Here is a 15,850-nt window from a genome sequence, read left to right as displayed (position 1 = left end):
GAGTTCATATGGTTTTTCAATTTTCCATGGGATGCCAATAATCAAATCCAGTAGAAGCTAAAGCTGTATTTGAGGCAGGGCTGGTTGCAGAAAGTTCTGCACACGAAACAGTAGACTTTTGCTTTTGTGGGAGAATCTACTAGCCATTCTCAAGGGTGGTTTTCTCCATTTACTTCTTACTATAAATAGGGACTCAACCTCTGTTGCAATCTTATACACATATACCAGGGTGTAAGCCCCCTTTGAGTAGCATGGTTCCTACTTCTTTTATGAATACTCATAAATACATTCTTCATGTGTGTCTGGGAGATAATGGGAAGTGAACTAACGCGTCCGCTATTTGCAAATTTACTTTCATAAATGAGCAAAGTACACTAGCCAGGACACCATATTATAGCTGATAAAAGGCCACTGTTGAAAGCAGTGCCCTTGTGTCATCTTCTCCTCATTCCTGCTTAAGGCAAACCCCATAACATGATTCCAGTTACAGATAGGTAGCCGTGTTGGTCTGCCATAGTCAAAATAAAAAAATTCCTTCCAGTAGCACCTTAAAGACCAACTAAGTTAGTTCTTGGTATGAGCTTTCGTGTGCATGCACACTTCTTCAGATACACTGAAGCATGTGTATCTGAAGAAGTGTGCATGCACACGAAAGCTCATACCAAGAACTAACTTAGTTGGTCTTTAAGGTGCTACTGGAAGGAATTTTTTTATTTTGCCCATAACATGACATCACCACAGTGTAGCTTCCATGCTACCTCACTGACCACCATTTATAGGAATGGCAAATTCACAACATAATGATGATGTCACCTCATACATTTTGGTTTGCTAACTGTTATGAGGGAAGGAAGAGATGTGGGGCTGCTGCTTTTAGCAACAGTCACATGTCAAATGCACCACACAGCCCTGGGCTTAGATCTGTGGTTCCCAGGCCTTTTTGTCTTTTTAATAAGCGAACTTCAAAGGCTTTAGCCCACACAAGCCCCTCCTTTCTCCCAACGTGTATGGTTGCCATACTTTGATTCATCATAGCCTACCTCAAGGGGCTGTTGTGAGAATCAAATAGGGAGGAGAGAACCACATATGCCACCTTGGGGGAAGGACAGGATATAAAATGTAATGAGTAAGAGTGAGGGAAAGGCTAGAAATGGAAAGCAAAGTAGTCTCTTAGATAACCAGGATATTCCTTACCCTGTTCTCCTCAACTCAACTCCTAGGGATGTAGCAGGTGATGCAAAGTGCCCTGCAGAATCCTCACCAGGTAAGTGGGCAGGAGTTACCAACAAGACAAGTTTGGGAAGTCATGTTTGGGCATCATCCAGACATGGTTGGAGTTGTTCAGCGACCATCCGCTTCATCACCTTGCCCAAGAATGGAAAAATTGAGACTGGGAGATAACTGGCCACAATGGCTGTTCCAAATATAGTTTTCAAAACAACTGCTTCTTTAAGCGGTTCTGGGAAGACTCCCTCACAGAGGGAAGCATTCACTAACTGATGGAGCCCTTTGCCAAGCCAAGCCTGGCTCGCTTGCCAGGATGGGCAAGGATCAAGCAAACAGGTGGTTGGTTACACTCATCCAAGCAGCCTGACCACTTCTTCAGAGGTAACAAGCTGAAATCGGTCCCATACAACTTGACCAGACAGAGCATGGGCACTCACCCAGCATAGCTCTGCTACCATGGTAGATTCAACCTCTTTCTGAATTTGAGTGATTTTATCTGCAAAAAAACTGCAAAATCATTGCAGGAGATCTCGACCTCACAGGACCTGAATGGAGAAAGTGGTTCTATTAAATTATGAACCTCTTGAATGAGTCTCCTGCGACTGTTTTCAGCTGATGCAATAGAGATGGCAGCGATGAACAGGCTTTATGGATTCTCTCTTCTGGAAGTGACATGCACCTAGGCCATCCTTAGATGTGTCTATACTTCAAGCTGCTCTGCCAGGTCATAATATCAGCTGTGTTGTCATTTGGAGCTGTGGTAAGGTTTTGCTTGAGCCTTCATATTTTGGTCCCCATTGGCAGATGACATTATTTTTCAGCGGTTGTGCTGTTAGGCTAAACTTATTTAGTTTATGCTAGTTACTGATTAGTACTGAGAATCTTCTGTAAGCAGATGCCTTCTGTCTTGCTTTCACTTGGGTTAACTCCATATATTTGACATTGTGATTCAGGCATTGTACTGTTTCTTGTTGAGTTTTCCTCCTTTCTGATTAGCTCTGCCCAATGCTTGCTTTAGAATGGCAGCATGTTCTTTGGCAGCTGATGCGATTATCATGTCATCTGCTTTGATGTGTGCACTTAATAACACTCGTTTTTCCACTAGAACACTTGCAGACTTTATTCCAAAAAGGAGTTTGCGGGAGCAGCATCTCCATGGGTAAATAAACATGTGGACTTCTGAAGGCTATTTGTCTACTGTCACCTGCACTTACCCAGGATCATGAATAGTTTATTTCTAGCTGATTTGGCCTTTTGTTGGGTAGGGGTAAAGATGAGGGAATCCTGAATTGCAAGCAACGGAAATGGTGCCCCTTAGCTTTGTTTTGCTATGACTATACAGTTATTTTTTTACTCTCTGATTACCATGTCATTGACTTAGGTAGCGTTTGGGTTTCCACACTTTGATAACAACTCTATCAGCCTCCAGCCTTTAAAAAGTAGCCTTAAGATTTGGTAGCATTGCCTATATTTTCCTGGATCCTTGGATCTTTGAGGTCACAGATGGAACCAAGCAGATACACTGAGTGTTGGGAAATTATCAAAGCCCCTCAAAAATATCTAGATATAGTTTGAAAACATTATCTTTGCTGGAGGGTGCTTGTAATGCAGATGCCGAACGGGAGAACTTCTTAATTACACCCAGCTGTGCTGTAAGCTATTCCTGTACCCTTTCATTTAACTGTGGCATTTCCAAAAGCAGCCAGTATGTTCTCTGAATAAACACTTTGCCCTCCAGGATCGCTGCAGTTTTCTGGTCTTGCATTTGCTTTAGATCCACTGTCTGGCTACTGAAGACTCTCTATACAACACCAACAGTCTTGTATCCTGCATCTTGCTCCCTTGACTTCTTTGGTTGTAGTTTTGCTGCCATTATTCCAACACATAAGTCATGCAGCCTGTTCCTCAGTTCAGGAGCTACATCTGTTTGCTTTTGGATGAAAACTGGTGCCGGTTACTGCTAGGTAGATGTAAAGCCACTGCCTCACACTTTCTCCAGTGGCTGCCTGTAACCGTAGTTCAACTGGTGCCTTAAACTACTTAAATTTGTTATTGAAGTTAACAGGGACTACAGACTTCTTGTTTGGGCTGCTTTTGATTCAGTGAGGGAAACAGGCCTATAGGCCTAAAGAGAACCTACAAGTATGAAAACGGAAGGAGAGGAGCCGTCAGTTAGGAGTGCAGAGTTGCTGTTGGGCAAAAAGAAGAGTGTGCATTCTATGGGATGTAGACAGAAAAGTGAGGGTGAGATAGCAGAGAGAAGCATGAGCAAAGAGCTCTCATGGGTCAACAGGAGGAGATTTCACTGTAGTATGCAGACAGAAAAAGGGAATTAAGTCAGAATGGAATAAAAACCACACACATATATAGATATATATATATTCATATATATTTGCTTTCGTAGATTTTCACGGGTACAGGAATGCAGGTTTTGGTGTCTTCGGGTGTCTTCCCGTGTAAGAGTTGGGGTGTCTAGGCGACGTTTCGACCTCGTCAAAACGTCGCCTAGACACCCCAACTCTTACACGGGAAGACACCCGAAGACACCAAAACCTGCATTCATATATATATATATATTCATATATATATATTCATATATATGAAAATATATGAAAATATATATAATATATATAAAATATATATATATATATTTTCATATATATATATATTTTGGAAGACACCAAAACCTGCATATATATATATATATATATATATATATATATATATATATATATGAATATGTATGAATGCGCTCCAAGCAGTGCTATAAAACTGTGGAGGTGGTTGATGCCAGCATGTCATTATCTAAGGGTAATTCCAAAGGGGTTGCTGCTTAGACTTTTGCTTCAAATGTCTGCTGTTTATTATTTAATGGATAATTCCCCCTCTTAAATATTGTACTGATTAGTGCACCATTTTTATTGTTAGAATATTTCATACAATGCTTCCTTTTTTTAAAAAAAGTATTGCATTTTTTTGTTATTAAGTGCAATAGGCTTCCTGTTGAAAGGAAAAGCAAGATGCAACCATTCACTGAAATAAGTTGGCATATATGCATATAAGCTCACATGGCATATATGCATTTAAGGGTTGGGTTTTTTTTAATGAACAGCTGATGTTTGCTGAAATAAACCAAAGTCACTTGTGATGCAAGGACAATGTTAACAAATCTGCATAATACTATCAGTTTCTTCTTTTGCATAATTATAGTGTCTTCAATCTTCAAGAGCTCTGCTCACTTTGCTTTGGAGACTGTCCTTTTAGTAAAGAGAGAGAGAGAGAGAGAGAGAGAGAGGGAGAGAAGCTTTTTATAAAGCAAAATTAGTAGCAGCTGGAATTCTGTTTAGCGCCATGCAATTTAATGTAACCTTTTTTAATTGTAGGATTTTGTTCTATTTTTAAATAACATCTAGAAAAACTGTTCTAATATTGGGTTGCTATGCATTAATTTCTGAGGGCAGAACTACATGTTCTAAGGAACATGCGGTGACTGCTGAAAATAGCAACTTATCTTCATCCTTCCTCACTCCTTCCTAATGTCTAGCACAACTTACCCATGCCCTGACTAATTATGCTGTCCATTACCCCACCTCCACTGCGCATCACTGACTGCCCCTGACAGGGAAGAGAAATGCTTCGCATAATAATGACTTCCAGACATAGGTTATGTTGTTCTACACATTGCAGAGGCTGCTTTTTCAACAACAACGTTTCTTATATAGTAGAGCTCTACCCCAATTAGTCATATTCTTCATCCAACCTCTGCTTAAAAACCTCCAAGGAAGGAGAGTCCATCACTTTCTGAGAAAGTCGTCCATTCCATTGTAAAACAGATCTTACTGCCAGAAAGTTCTTCCTAATGTTTAGTCACAATTTCCTTCCTTGTAACAGGAAGCCATTGGCTTGCTCCATCTTCCATGGGACAGCCCTTCAGATATTTGAAGATGGCTATCATGTATTGTTGGTAAAGTTTTGTTTTACATTCTGTTTAGGCTCAGCGGTTAACCTATACCAGCCTGACATTTGCTGTGGTATCTTTAAATGAGAGGTGTCGTACATGTAAAGACTGACTTGACCTTAAATGCTCCCAGCAAATTATCAAGTTTTATGTGACTAAAGGTGATGGAGTTAAAAGGACGTTAAGTTCTTTGTTAGACATACTTAAGAGATCTACTTGGGAGGATAAATCTGCTTGATCTCTCAGAGCAGAGCTGTGTTCATGGGTGGCTCAGATCCTTGCTCTGAATGGAGGTCCAAAGGTGCCCCTAGACCAGGGGTTGGCAAGGTTTACCTCGCCTGGGCCAGTTCACTCTGTGGGCCAGATGCGCAGACACGATTTCCGGCGCCACAGAAGCGAGTCCCCACTCCGCCGGTTTAGCGCAGCATACGGGGACTTGCCGAGCGGGCGGCTCAGTTTGGGGGTGGCTGGTGGACTGTTTAAACAACCCCCGTGGGCTGCTTGTGGCCAATGGGCCGCAGGCTGCCGACCCCTGCTCTAGTCTAGACACAAGATTCAATTCCTGGAAATAAGCTAAAGAAGGAAGACAGCGAAGAGTATAGACCCTAGTCTTTTTACAGTTGTGGGAAGGAAGTTTGAAGTTGGGGGAGAGAATACACTTATATCACTTTTAATTTTGTCTCTGCTCTGATGCTAGATAAACAGAAATCTGTATCTCATTAAAACCTTTGATTTTTAATTTACGTAACTTTTTAAAGTTGCAAATTGCTTTATGTGTGGTTTCTGCTAATCTAAAATATGTCAGCTTGGGGTACATACTGGTCAAAGGGACCAAAAGGAAAGGAAAGAAGTCCATTCTTTGATGCAGCTGTTGCTAGCACAGGAAGACTCCTAGGAGATTATTCATTCCCCATGTAATACTGCAGTTAAAAAATCTGGGGGGAGACTAAGAGTAAACCGACAAGAGACACCATTCACACAATTAGCAATTGAGTGATTTTCAAAAAACTAAATAGCAGGCACAAGTCTAGGTCTGGGCTCTGGTGCTGTGCATGTTTTTTGTCAGGTGGGGTGATAACTCCCATTTGCATAAAACTGGAAGCTTTTCACTGCCAACATTAGGTGTGTGGGTCCTAATATGCTACAGTGGGGTGGAGGGGAATATGTGAAATTCCCGTGCCTCACCCATCAGGGTCCCAGTTTAGATTCAGCCCCCCTGAGCCTCCTATTTACCTTTAAATACCATTCACTCAATTGATAATTGCATGAATGGTATCTTGTTTAATTTGGCCCTGAGAAACATTGAAGACTATATGATTATAAGAGAAAGGAGAAGTAGTCTTAAGAGAAAAGGCAGTAAGAGACTTCGGGCATAAGCAGAGAGAAGAAGAAATTCTAGTTATGGTGTTATAAGAATTTAAGGTCTCAAATACAGTATATAAATTAAATGTACAAGGCAAACACGTACATAAATATATAAACCATATATCTGAAATAGTACAGGAAGACAGTCTTGAAACCATTTTGACTCTCCCAAACTGACCAAATGTTTCTCTGCAAGGGGGTAGGAAATGAAAACCCCCCCATTGTCTCTGTGCTCACAAATCCTGCCTTAAGGGCACATTTAAAGTGTGAATAGGGTGAGTCTGTGACCTGGCTCAGGAACTAAGTATTTATCATTACAAAAGAATGGCCAGGCTGCAGGTTAAAGTTTTCTGCCAGACAGGAATTTGGTGGAGACCACCTCTTTCTGTGATGTATGTATGATTTATTGGGGTAATGGTCTTGAGTTTGAGGGTGGGCAATTTCAAAAGTCTACATAAGGGCTGGCACCCCCTGGTTCTGGGTCCTCCTGCATGTGGGGGGAGCACCCTGTTGCAACAGCTTTAATAAAGATCAGGCTTACTAGCTGCTTTGCTTCTCAGTATTCTCTGGTTGGCCTCTGTTATTTTCTCCTACCGATAGGGAACCCACTCTAAGGGCTCTTGGATATCCCATAAGGGAAAAAGGGCAGATTTTGTTTACAACAATGGATAACTAGTAAACTGAGATTTTAATATGCTTGGAATTTCCTTTAATAGGATATGAACAGCCCAGTTTAGTACAGTATTCAACAGATAAGGTGTATAAACATGGATTTCTAAACATTTCTTAAAGAATGTTGCTCTCCAATCTCAAAAGTAGCCTGAAAAGAATATGGAAGGATAAAAGTGGAACATGGGGGGGGGGGATGTCAGAAAAAATGCTCTTGTTAACAGGTATTGCAGAAAACAGCTGGAGCAAGCAGATCGTTTTTTAAAAGACAAGCATTTATAAAATGAACCTTTCCTCCAAAACAAACCTTCCCCCAAAAAGTATATTCAGCCTCCAAAACTCAACTATGCCTCACTCCCAAAGAAGATAAAATACCGTAGTCCTACAAGGGAGGCCCAATGAGGCACAACCATCTTGAAATAAAACATGAAAAATATTTGTAAACGAACATGCAATAGTATTATATATTGGGGCGAGGAACTGCAGGCCTGGCCCAGAGGCTAAAAGTGTCCTCCTATCTAGAACTTGCCCCGAGTGACACGTCTCAACAGTTCTGTGCTTCCTCAAGTGTTTTAACCTGACTGGAATGTGCTTCCTGAACTGTGATAATATCCGCCCTCCCTTCTCCACAGGGGAGCGGGCCTAGGGCCAAAGGAAAAGAGGCAGACTCCTGGACTCAAGCCTCTTTTGCTGCTCTTCCTTTTGGATCGTCACAACTTTGGCGGTTTTAGGCCTTGGCAAGGTAGCCTTTAGTCTAACATCAAGTTGGGGGGGGGTGCATTCATGCTCCCTCCCCATGCGGCGGCGCTTGCAGGGCCCGTTAAAGGGCAAAAACCGGGAGTCCCTGGCCCTAGAGCGGCGGCATGTAGGTCAAACTCCCCGGACGAGGCCAGTGGAAGGGCATGCTGTGTAAGTTTGCGCTTTGCAGTCCGCTCTCACCGGGCCTCAACTGCCTGCATATCCTCAGCCAGGCGGGCTGAGAGGGTTACCAGCCAAGGCCTGTGCCAAGTTTCCCACTTCTAAAATTCAATAAAGTTGTGGCCAATTTGAACCCATACTCTGGTCTCTTGTGTTATCATTTGGGGAAAGGGGTAGGCACCACAGACAGGGTTTAGCGCGTGTGCCCGCAATGCCTCTTGTTTGCAGAAACTGCTGACTTTTGCATGACTGGTTTGTAGTCTACTGTACAACGATAAGAGTCATATCTGCTGCCCTGCCCACTTTCGGCTCTGGCTTTACGCCTATCCATGTTTGTCTCTGAACCTACACATCACTAACATGCAGCCCAAAGAAGACAACCTGCAGGTTCTGGCTGCAAAAGCTTCCCCACTCTGCTTTCTATGAATATACAGTGGTACCTCGGGTTAAGTACTTAATTCGTTCTGGAGGTCCATACCTAACCCAAAACTTTCTTAACCTGAAGCACCACTTTAGCTAATGGGGCCTCCTGCTGCGCCGCTGGAGCACGATTTCTGTTCTCATCCTGAAGCAAAGTTCTTGACCCGAGGTAATATTTCTGGGTTAGCGGAGTCTGTAACCTGAAGTGTATGTAACCTGAAGCGTATGTAACCCGAGGTACCACTGTATATAAATACACCCTCTCCTTGGGAATTCTGTATCAATGAAAATAATATACTAAATAATCTGCTAAATATTACTTCCTCCTCTGCTTTTCAAAGGATTGCACTACAGGTGTCTCCCCACTCACATGTGATCAGCATGTGTGCTCCTGCTGACACATGTGTTTTCAGTGCTGAAAGGGGGAGGGGCGGAATGGAGGAATTCACACTTGTGCGCATCCCAGTGACACATGCAGTGTGCAGGAACAGAATCCCTGTGTAAGTGGGGATTCACCTGTACTTCATATGCTCTGGGTGAGTGTTCCGCAAGACATTATTCTCTCCCCAGTGCTATTTAGTATCTATATGAAGCCATTGGGAATGATCATTTGGAGTTTTGGAGGAAGATGTCACCAATACACTGGTGATACACAGCTTTACTTCTCCACAACATCTGAATCAGGAGAGGCTGTGAAAGCTTTGGATAAGTGTCTGAATGCAGTGATGGAAATAAAATCTTTCACCTGGAAGCAGGAAGAGACTAAGGGTGGATGAACAATAAGGAGACACATTGTTTTAGCTGAATCACCCTTTCCTTCATAGTCTAGGACCCAGGGAAGCTGGGGTGCATGGCAGGTACCATAAGACAGGTAGCCAGGTACATCTATTGAGGGACATATGCAGGGCATACTCCCAACATATGTGTAATAAGGTGAATGATTTTCATGCAGTGTGCAGGTGTACATAGTCCCTAACAGCCAGTGTCAAATTGTCTATATAGGTAAGACATAACAATAATCTGTCCTAATTCATAGGACTGGTCCCTCCACACCTACTAATTCATGAGGCAGAAGGAAGCTCCTGCCCGATGGTGTACACACTCAGACAGTCAACAGGATGCAAGCTGTGTTAAATCAAGAGAACAGGGATGCATTCCTCAGTACGTATGTTTATGGAGACAGACACTGACAAAGTTAGAGGACTAGGTACAAAGATTGTGTAAAAGTTCACTCATGGAGTTCACTTGAAGGTGAACTAAATAAGGGAGATGCTCTAGAGAGGAAGGAGGGTGCAACCAACTGTTCTGTAGTGGTATGAATATTGCTTCACCATGGGATGTAGAGGCAATACAATGTGAGGGACACCTCTGGAACCGGTAGTAACCTTAGTGAGCAAAGAACCCTTAGAGTTCTCTGTGCTCAAAAAAGGTGGTCAGCAACTGAAAGCTGGTGTATACTCCCTGTTGGGTAATGTACAGAGTGCCTCCAGTTGGTGGCAAGCAGCAGTAGTGCCAACAAAAGAGATAAAGTCCCCACATTGTGTGCCTTGTGCACAGATTCCTCAATCTTCTGTAGATTCAAAGGGGTGGTAAAGGGTGGTATACAAATTTAATAAAACAATAATTCTTCATGTGCCTCCTCCATGAGAGGTCCAGAGGGTGGACACACAAGAACAGGTCTTTTCTGCAGTGGCTCCCGGTTTGCGGAACGCTCTCCCCAGGGAGGCTTGCCTGGTGCTTTCATTACATGTCTTTAGGTACCTGGCAAAAATGTTTCTTGATTACCAGGCTTTGGCTGATTAACATTCTATGGCCTTTTAAATATGTTTGTGGGAGGGATGTTATTGGTATGTATTTCATATTCTCATTTTGTATTTTTCTTTTCTGTGCCGTTCCACTTTTATTTTACACCATGAAGGAAGGACTATCAAAGGGGGAAGGAAGGAAGGAAGGAAGGAAGGAAGGAAGGAAGGAAGGAAGGATGGATGGATCCTGGAAGGAAGAACAGCAAAAGAGCCTCATTTTGTATTTTTATGCTTTGAACTGCCCTGTGATCTTTGGATGAAATATAATAAGTAATAAAATAACAGTGCCAATAATAATAAGAATGTGATCCTCGGATGAAGGGCAGTATAGAAACAACAACAACAACAAAAATAAATATAATATAATATACCCAAATTGTCTTTGTGAAGGTACTCTAGCCCAGAATTGGAGCTGCCTAGTAAGGACATCTGGAGCAGTAACAAATCTATACAGCATGTGCTTGGTGCTAGGACTCGAGTTAGGAACTGAGATTACTGGCACAGAGAAACAATATGTACCCAGACAATATGCTGTGTGAACTGTAAGTTCATCTGAGACATATGTTGTATGCAACACAGGGTGCCAAAGTTGCCGGTGCCGAGAGCACAGAGTATGGGACACTGGAGTTTTGGTGGAACTGCCTGTGCAATGAGAGCCAGGCATTCCATATTTGGCTCCTCTTACTAGGGCAGTTTATGCTAGGGCATTTTGCTAATTCCTTAAGTTTTCTTACACTTGTAAGGCACTTGATGCAACCATACCTAGGACTGTTCCTATAAGTATTGGCCTTTAGAGCTTTAATAGTGGGAGTCCTGTTTCTCTGGACCTGTTCTTGGCAACACTTGCCTTTTAAATATTTGTTCTTTATCTTTTTCAGGCAGCTGCAGTTAGAACATACTGGATCCTTCTGTATTAGAAAGCTTCTGGTTCATTCTGGATTCAACAGTTTTGGCAGATGACATGATTTTTGGGATCTGGCTGTTCATGAGAAGGCTGTCTCTATGAAACTACAGTTCTCTAAGATGGAACAGGAGAGCGGAACATCTATTTTTTCTGGCCTTAACTGCTGTCCACGGCTTCTGTGCAATTGCAGCAAGATATAGGCATGAAGACCTAAGGGCAATATTCCAACACCTCTTTTCAGGAATGCTGGTGCAGTGCCTTTGATGTGAAACCAGTTCTGAATTATAATTGTTTTTAGCAATATTGACCTCCCTGTAAGCTTATGCTTGGAGCAAAATACATGCCTACATTCTTGGACACTTATTACCATATCATTCAAATTTTTGCTGTACTGAAGCTAAATTTTCATAGAATCATCGGCTTGGAAGGGACCCCAAGGGTCATCTAGTCCAACTCCCTGCAATGCAGGAATCTTTCACCCAACGTGGGGCTTGAACCCACAACCCTGGGATTAAGCATCTCATGCTCTAACAACTGAGCTATCCTGGTCCTTTCCAATTTTGATTGTTATTTGGGGTGGGGGGGTTGGGGAGGACAAATACTACCAAAGATCGCAGGCAATTTTAAAGAATGGGGTGTGTTTTAGCTTTAAGTAAGAAGCAAGGACTTAAAAAAAGAAAAAGATTTCCTGCTGCTTCATTCAGTTGGCAGTTTCTGGCAGCCAGCTTTGATCCCCTTCCAAGATGTCCTTGGGAAGGGCATTATATCATAATGTAGTATCCTTTCCAGGGCATTCTGTCCAAGATTTTTTAAAATGCAAGAAAAACTATGAGCCATCTCATATTTAAAGGCAAGACTCCTCCCCGCAAAATCTTAAAATTTGCCTGCTGCCATGAAAGTTGCTGAATATCCTGCCCCTAATTTTGAAGGAGACAAATAGTCCCATGAAAGGGGGATATCTGGCACTCCTTTAATTCAAATGGTTAGCAGGTGGCAATTTCAGGCATTTAGGAATGTTAACACTGCGAGTCACTTTATTTTAGTGGGTAATAGGCCAGCAGTAAATCTTGCTGACACAATGGGTTCAAGGCCAGGTGTTCTTTTGTTTTTCATTTGTGTTAGTTGGCAGTACAGGTCCCTTCCCTGTCCATATGTCAAATGTGACTGTTTATTTTTCTAATTGTGGGCTGGCTGACTCTCTTTACAATGCACCTCAGTCTTTAATATTTTATTAGAGGTTTAAGCATATGAGCCTAATGCCCTCAAAGAAATTATTTTGTGGGGCTACAGGAACTTTGTGGGGCAAGTCATTCTGGGAGCTCTTCCTGGATCACAGTATGGCATATGCTCAATTAACAAGACAGACGGGCACAAAGTAAGATTGCTTCCTGTCCTCTTTCATTACTTGAAGGCCTTCCCACTTTCTCAAAATCTTTTGGTTCGCTCAGGTGCAAATGACTTGGGGATGAGAACTGGCAAATCCCATTGCCAACAGATTAAAGCATATCTAGACTGAGATGGCTGGTTGACTGCTATGTTGAAAAGGATGGTTCTGAGATGTGCCAAGGACCCAAAGTGCATTGCCAGAGCCAGGGAAAAGGTTAATAGGACTTGAGGTGGAACCTGGTAGTAGTGGATGCTACATATTCCCCACCACAGCAGCATTCCTGGAATGATTGTGAGTATCTTTCAGGTGACAGTTATGGCACAGGGTTAGAGAGGGGAACACTGCAGGGCATCCTTTCCTCAGACCCGTCTCTTAGTGCTACTCCGCTTGGAAGAACAGGGACAGAAATTCTCTTGTGGAATGGCCACATCACCTACCCAAAGCTTGGAAGGCGGAAAAATGAGGCCTTTAGAAAGCCTCCCAGATCACACTTTCAACAGGTTAGCTGCAACGACTGAAAACCATATGGGCTCATAGGCCCTGAGCTGGGGTGGCGTATGCATACTTCTAACCCTAATCACTCAATAGCCTTTACAATGCCATTTTTCGGTCTGTACTGAAAGCTTCCAAGTTTACCCTGCTGCACATTCTTTAATGGTTTAATAAAGTTGCTGCCCATACATTCTTTCAATGTATTTTGTGCAGTCTTATCATTCTGCATCTGTGTGCAACACCTGGAGTTGATTTAATTGTTATGAAAAGATCAGCTCCATTGTGGCTGTACCAGCCCAAGTTCTTTTGCAAGCATATTTTACAGAGGTTTTCTAGTTTCATCTCACAAGAGGTTTGCACGTTACATGGTTTAATTATACATATAAACCCCAGAACTTTGACCATTTGATATAGTGCGGGCAAATACAGTACTACAAAGAAATTAAAGAACAGACTTATTATGTCTAATTTTCCATGGGTGACATTAGGTTCTGCCTAAAAATTCTTTCCTGCTCATAAATCACATTCCAATCCTCCACCCTACAGATGCAGTGCAATATTATTATTCAACATTCCTATTATCTGTAAGTACAATTTCTTTTGCATGGTACTGATAATAATTACAGACAAGGGGGAAAGAACAGAAGACAGCAGCTCCTTTATTATATTCCCCCCATTCTCTAACAGCACTGCTTTCCAATTAATGGGCAAAATGACTGCAATTTCAAAGCATTTTCTAACAAGTGTTACATGAACATTCTTACCTTTTTATCTTCTTTGGCCTTTCTGACATTGTGTTGAGAGTCAAATGTGTTTTGTATATGAAACCCTTTTTTAGTCAATTCATTATTTTGAGACATTAGATGAGGCTGCCCAAAGCTGCCATTAACTCTGTATCTGTCAGCAGGAATCTTACTCATGGGAGGAGGAAGAGTACCACAGTTGACACTTGACCAACCGTCTGTAGAATCTGTGTATGACTCTTGGTCACTTACACATCCATGTTGCCAATCTTTTAATACATGAACCGGCAACCATCTTTGATTGGAAATGTTCACAGAATTTTTCTTGCATGATGTAACTGAGCTTTGGGGAGGAACCTCAGTGCGAGCTGAAGGGGCTAAGAATTTACTTACATTTTGAGATTTATCATTCTGAAACATTGCTTCTAATGCAGAGTTTCCTTCTTGTTCATGACCAAATGCCCAATGGGAAATAGCCTGACTTCTACCTACTGCACTGTCTTGTGCACTATTAAGAACATGTTTACTTGAGTTAGCTCCTAGTTCAACTACCAAAACTCTATTACTTTTCTCTTCTTGGTTAAAATTTCCAATACCACTATCACTATTACTGCTCATACTGTTATTCTGTTGACCATCTGCATCTCCATCAAGAAAGGCCCTTGCCCGAACTCCCTCAATCAATTCTCCCATATCCCTGTACAAAACGGAGACAAACTGAAGAACAGGGAGAGATGACACTGGAAATTCTAGGCAGCCATTAGTGTCTGGATCTGCTGTGCATTCCAATCCAAAACGTCGTGCAATGCCCTGGTGAATTTTATGGTGAAAAAGCTCTGGATCCACCATAAACACATGGCATGAGGTCCTCAAAACTGCTTCATCTTCCTGAGCCAAACTTCCATCATCAATGGTTTGCATGGTAACTAACCCAAAGAATCTTCTGTCATCAGGGCATACAGCACTAAATGCCAGCTTCTCTGCAGGATATTCTGCAATCACACCAGACTTATTACTGCAGAGTTGAATAGAGTCATGCATAATCTTCATTATAACCAATGAATGGATTTTTTGTTCTGCTCGAAGACGTCGCATACATCCACGAATAGCCTGCAAACTATCATATTCCAGATTTGAACTTGAAGACGGAAGTTCAATTGATCCTAGGTAGCCTACAACCATTGCCACATTTAAAATACTTGCATCTAATCCAAAATATTCCTGGTTTTCCACTCCAATTCTAAAAACGGAATCATCCTTCAAGGCTTTGGGCAGTTCCTCATTACAGGGAATATCTAGGTTGTTATTTTCAGGTCCTACTTCTAATTTAACAGGAGCAGTTTCATGGACCAGCATTTGCTTTCTGGTCGTCGTCTGCAGATTACCAGCAGAAATGTTAGGATTTTCAAAGATCATGTTGAAAATTCCACCAGATTGCATTTCTTCTACAACCTTCTCTGCTCTGTTTATACCCAGTCCTTTGGAATCGGGCTTTGGCTTCAGCCACCCCTTCCCATCACAAAACCCAACTTCTTCATCGCTTGAGCCAGAGTCTGCGTGGCCAACCCCTTCAGCAATGACCATGTGTAAAACCCCAGAGCATTTGCCTATTAGCTTCACCACATCTTCATGGGATGCCTTTTTCACATTGATTTCATTTATAGCAAATATTTTGTCTCCTGCTTTAAGTCCCACATAATCAGCAGGACTACCTTTTAAAACACAACTAAGAACACAGGGAGCCTGGCCAGAAAGGGTAAATCCATATCCAGCTCTTCCTCTAGCAACTTCAACACTTCTTATGCTGGGACCATGCATACGCATCCGGCGTTTCACTTTCTCTCCTGGTCTGTACATGCTGGTATTTCTTGGAAAAGAAGGTCTGTGCAATGCAGTGTTAATGTTTCCTGGGATGCAGGCAAGGAATTTTCATGTCTTTATCCAGTGAAGCCTATAGAGGGG

General features: G+C 42.2%; 1 protein-coding gene across 5 annotated transcripts in view; it reads right to left on the bottom strand.

Annotated features, from left to right (window-relative positions):
* Positions 1 to 15,850, bottom strand: part of RGS12 (regulator of G protein signaling 12) — an 86,376-nt gene that overhangs the window by 65,863 nt on the left and 4,663 nt on the right. For all 5 annotated transcript variants that reach the window (XM_081207592.1, XM_081207591.1, XM_081207590.1 and 2 more), the window contains one exon: positions 13,910 to 15,839. In XM_081207592.1, the coding sequence (XP_081063718.1) occupies positions 13,910 to 15,745 (1,836 nt within the window). In that variant the 5' untranslated portion in view covers positions 15,746 to 15,839. The remainder of the gene's footprint in view (positions 1 to 13,909; positions 15,840 to 15,850) is intronic.

Source organism: Podarcis bocagei (assembly GCF_964188305.1).
Source record: "Podarcis bocagei genome assembly, chromosome: 9".
Lineage (NCBI taxonomy): Eukaryota > Metazoa > Chordata > Lepidosauria > Squamata > Lacertidae > Podarcis > Podarcis bocagei.
The sequence above is the reverse complement of the archived record's forward strand: the minus strand, read 5'-3'. Positions and strand labels throughout refer to the sequence as shown.